Genomic DNA, 5,000 nt, shown 5'->3' on the forward strand with positions numbered 1-5,000 from the left:
AGAGAGAGAGAGAGAGAGAGAGAGAGAGAGATATGAAAGGCCAAAAAAATTACAGTCCATGTGTAAGAAGAAACAAAAGAATCTGGAAAATGTATTGACACATTGTCGTGAGACGAGAGCGAAATCCGAGAAAGGGAAAACAGTCTCGACGTCGCATTTCTCAAACGATTTTCAAATACAGAAACTCCTAGATCTCACCAGATTGCGGGGTCTGTCACAATGTGTTCAAACATTCAAGTAAAGAGACGCGTAGTCGGAGAACTGATAACGCACGCATCGTTCTGAGCAATATACACTGAATATTGGCCTGAGCAAATGCTAGTATCATTGCTTGGGCTACACGTCATTTTTTCGTTGATCATTCCTGCTTTTAGCGGAGTTACAAATCAAGATAGGCTACAATCTCAGAATCATTTGAAAGCTGGTGTATTTGTACTGCTCTCTATGATAATTATTGTGCAGATGTGGATATTTTAAAACTTTTTTTTCTTTCATTGTTCAATATTTTGCTACTTGGACATACAATTTGTGAAAACAGCTCATCTCCCCTTTTAAAGACAACATTTTTATTTCAAATAGTTTAAAATTCTGACTAAGATAATTATTTCCAGTACTATTGACCCTTTCAAAGAAATTCTTTATGTATCGATACTTTGGCCTTCATAAACCCCCGAATCCGTTACTTTTTTTTTCATTTCATCTGATACGTTGAGAACACAATTCTTCGAACAATAATCTCCTCTTTCCAATTGGTAAACAAAATGCTACAGATTGGAAACAGATTCCTGCCGTCTGTCCCGTCCTAATCGTGTCTCCGAACAGATGATCTCTGTGGCCCTTCCCACGGATCTGTCTCCTCAGGAAACACCAGAGACTTGTAGAGCACCACGCTGTACCATTTAAGAGGGCCAAGGCATAAAACATGCCACAGGGCTGAGCCTGAATTCCCCTTTGTTTTTAACTCAGTCGTTGCCTTTTTTTTTCTTTTTCTGACCAGCTCTAAATAGCATAAATAGTGCATTCTAATAATACTAAACTCTTCGTAGCGAAAGCGTTAAACGCGAGGTGAATGTTAGGTAATAAAAACGTTTATTTTGTACATCATTGTAACAAAATGTATCAAATAATAAATAGAACAGAAATCGTGAGCAAAGTGAATAGCAATTCTATTTATCTCACACTTTCTTTAAATGTCATTGAAGCAGTTCTGAGAGAGGAATCAGTTGTGTGAAATAACCCCATTTATTTCCTGCTGCCTGCCAAGTGCCCTGGCGGCCGACTTCCGCTCGTGTTAGATAGAACGACTGCTACTGCACATTTCTCTCTCCCCTCCGACCTCGCAACCTTCTCGTCTCATTGGCTACCTAGGACAAACACATATTATGGCACCAGTCTGAAACAAAAATGTATTGACCAGCCATACACGGGCACCCCGCCCTGCCGCAGGTATCACGATCATGTTAATTAGCCCAAGATCGATTAGTTGAGATTGATATCTGTCTGCTCTAATGTTCTTTTGTTGTTTCGACGCTTTCTTGTCCGAGAGGAAACTGGTCTGAAGGTTACTGGAAAAGCCACTTCGTTTTACATTCTCCTGCAGCGTGTTGGCTCGATTTCCTCTCCGTGATTTTTCACGATTGAAAGATGAGGTAGACAGGGGTAAAGGATTTGCAAATGACCCTTAAATGTGCGCAGTAACTTCGAAAGAAAACCTAACACTTGTAGTCTAAATCACTGTGGAAGCCTAGAGAAATTATGTACAAGAGAGGAGCACTTAGAGCGGAGTCTGTTAAGGGAATCCATAAATTGTACGCTGGGCTAGTTTATAGAAGTTAAGGCAATCCTCCCTCTTGGCATTAGAAAGGCATTAGAGACTTTTTCCTACTTTCTTTTTTTAGAGCGACATTGTGCCTTGTTGTGTAATTCTGTTTCTCCTTAATTCCGTTTATAAAGGTCATTCCGAATTAGTCCTCTGATCACAAACAGTACAGATAAAATGAATATTTAAACCAAAACAAAACACAGTTGAACATGGTGTGGAAGTACTGGGTTCAAGTTTCTTAAATTCGAAATTATTCTGAATTTAAATGACTTCGAGTTTAAAAAAAATGTTTTTTATATATACCCTTTGTCTTGTCCGTCACCTGAAAAAACAAACTTAGACACATATTACGTCGTGTTTTCCGAATTTTCTCTCTGAAAGAGAGGATTGTTTCGATTATGGTTTTTCTCGAAAGCGTTGACCAACGAACGGACGTTTGAGGTTCAAATCCAAATGAGTGCCAACTTAGCGAGAATCAATAATTTAATCATAGAAACATTCTATTTTAACTTAAATTAGCTGTTAACATGTTATGCATCAAATTTTAACATCACCCCCCCCCCCCACTACTCCTCATCCTCACCTCGAGAAGAGATCGAAATCCGAAATTACCTCGCCATAGCCCGGGATTCTGCTTTGGACTTGAGTAATTAATTATCAGCTAAGAAAGGACGACAGCGCGCGCCGCCTAACCCCCTCGAGTCTGGGGTCGCGCGACAGCTTATGCAAATGATTAACCCTGTTAACCTGAGCCTGGAGCGCCGCCCTTCTCAGAGGTGGATTTTACGAGCCTTCGCGGAACACGGTCGGCGTAACTGGATAGGCTCCAATAAAAGAGCAGATAGAAACTTCAGACGGATGGAGGAAGATAAATGCCTCAACGGGCCCTACCGAGTGTTACGCACTCGCTTCATAATGTCGACAGTCTCTAAATGAGTTTTAGTTTTACGTCATTTTCAGCATGGTTTTAAAAAAAGGGGTTTGTATTTCGGACGGGAGTTCTCGAAACAAAAAGTTGAGGTAAACATAGTTCTCGCTATTTCTTCTTCACCGTTGTTGCTGTTATTGAGTTGTCGTGTACGGTGACTCAGCCCGATAAAGGCGGCATTTCTCTTTCTCATTGCCAAAATGAAGCGGATGTGAAATGCACCATTTAAGAAACTTTCTACGCAGGAAACTTCCCTCAAACGTAAATAGTAATGTAAGCGTGATTTATGGGATTCCCCCTTCTCGTCACCTCCCCAAACAAACGAACAAACAAATAAACAAACAAAAATAAAATAAAAAATAAAACAACAACTCAAGAACAACAACAACAACAAAGAGCCAATTAAAGGTTAAAGGAAAATTAGCTTTCTTTACTCAACCCTTTTTCTGAATTCATATTGTCCAGGTAGGGTTGGATTCTAAAAAAAGATCTTTGGCTCTCTTTGTACGACTCGCTTAGAGATTATTAAGATTTTGTACCCGTATCGTATAGTGAGGGTTTAACTCAAGGAAATCAAGAAACACACACACACACACACACACACACACACACACACACACACACACACACACACACACACACACACACACACACACATACACATACTCTCTCTCTCTCTCTCTCTCTCTCTCTCTCTCTCTCTCTCTCTCTCTCTTTCACTCTCACTGTCTCCGGCATGCACATGCGCGCCCGTGCAAATACACATTCATACTCACATAAACGAATACACAACAAAAACACTGCTGCAGCCTTAAAATTACGGTACATTATTTACCCTTTAGATAACGAGACAAGTAACAGTTCCACATCTTTGAGCTGAGCAATACATGCATTTTGTATTTAACTCCAATTAATAGTAACGTATTTCCAAAATTTCTTGTGCTTGTTTTATCTGTCCGTTTTTAGATTTCTTCATAAAAAATGGAAAATATAATAATATCTCATTTCAATTCTGAAAATCTAAAGCGTCAGTAAAAAAACAAAAACAAAACAAGAACAAAAATAAACAATACGGAGGAAAAGAAGGTATTTATTTCACGGTTGTCGAAAACAATTGTATCGTGTTTCTCTTTTTGGTATAGCAAACTACACAAGATTAAAGCTAACTTTTAAGCTGAAAAAGCCCAAACTTTGAGTCGACATTGTCTTGATTCTGATCCTGTCCTTCCGAGTCTGTGTGCGAAGATAGGAATCAGTGAACGGCGAGGATGCAACGTCGTGTGTTGAGCTGACTGGTCTATGCAATACTGTGCATGTTGCCGTGTGCAGTTGAATGGCCTGATTAAAAGTACCGAAAAAAAGGGGCGCCAGGCTCGTCAGTCAGTTGTTGATATGAAGTGGTGGGGTTTTAAAGAAGAAAATTGATGGAAAGGAAAACGCCCCCCCCCCCCAACAAATTAAATGGAAATAATACGTTGAAACAAAATTAAATATAGATAGACTGGACAGACGGCTGGACGGCTTGACGATTGTCTTTAAAGATGGAGTTCGTAGTGATGGTGATGGTGGTGATGATGATGATGATCATCATCATCATGATGCTAATGATGATGATGATGATGATGATAGTGACGATGATGATGATGATAGTGACGATGATGATGATGATGAAGACGAAAATGATGCGTGATGATGAGGATTGATGTTACGTTTTTCACTTCAACTATTTCTACCTCTTTGTATTACATCCTTTACATTGTTCTTTATTTAATTGTTATTTTCATTATTTTTTCTCCCCCCCCCCACCCCGAACAGCTGCCAAGCGAGCCCGCAAAGACACAGACAGTGAGGATCGGCTCAGCTCCAGCCCCGCCTCCCTCACCGCTCGGGACACGCCCAACTCAACGGGAAGCCAAGACTCGCCCCGCCCCTGCAGCACACCCACAACTCACGGACCCAACTGTTCCTCTCCAATTCACGCCAGGGGTCACGACAGCTCCCCTACCCTCCGCTCCCCTCCCCTGACCCCAGGTTCGGCCCCTGTCCCCATTGTCCCTACCACAAGCTACGTGGCCACCCCCGGTGTCCCCACAGCGCCACCACCAGTGTCAGGGCTCATGACAAAAAACGACGCGTTGACGCAACAGCAGCACGCTATGGCATCTCTAGAAGAAACCATGATGGCTGCCGCGACGGCTGGCGGCATGGGGCGGCGATCTCCACTGGACATGCTTTGCCGCGTGTTCCCTC

At 41.7% G+C, this 5,000-nt stretch overlaps 1 protein-coding gene across 1 annotated transcript in view; it reads left to right on the top strand.

The window, feature by feature from the left end:
* LOC101854080 (doublesex- and mab-3-related transcription factor A2) overlaps nucleotides 1-5,000 on the top strand; it is a 36,780-nt gene that overhangs the window by 28,953 nt on the left and 2,827 nt on the right. The window contains exon 2 of the mRNA XM_005096874.3: nucleotides 4,566-5,000. This exon is cut by the window's right edge and continues 2,827 nt beyond it. Within this exon, the coding sequence (XP_005096931.1) occupies nucleotides 4,566-5,000 (435 nt within the window). The remainder of the gene's footprint in view (nucleotides 1-4,565) is intronic.

Source organism: Aplysia californica, unplaced genomic scaffold (genome assembly GCF_000002075.1).
Source record: "Aplysia californica isolate F4 #8 unplaced genomic scaffold, AplCal3.0 scaffold00140, whole genome shotgun sequence".
NCBI classification, from domain to species: Eukaryota; Metazoa; Mollusca; class Gastropoda; order Aplysiida; family Aplysiidae; genus Aplysia; species Aplysia californica.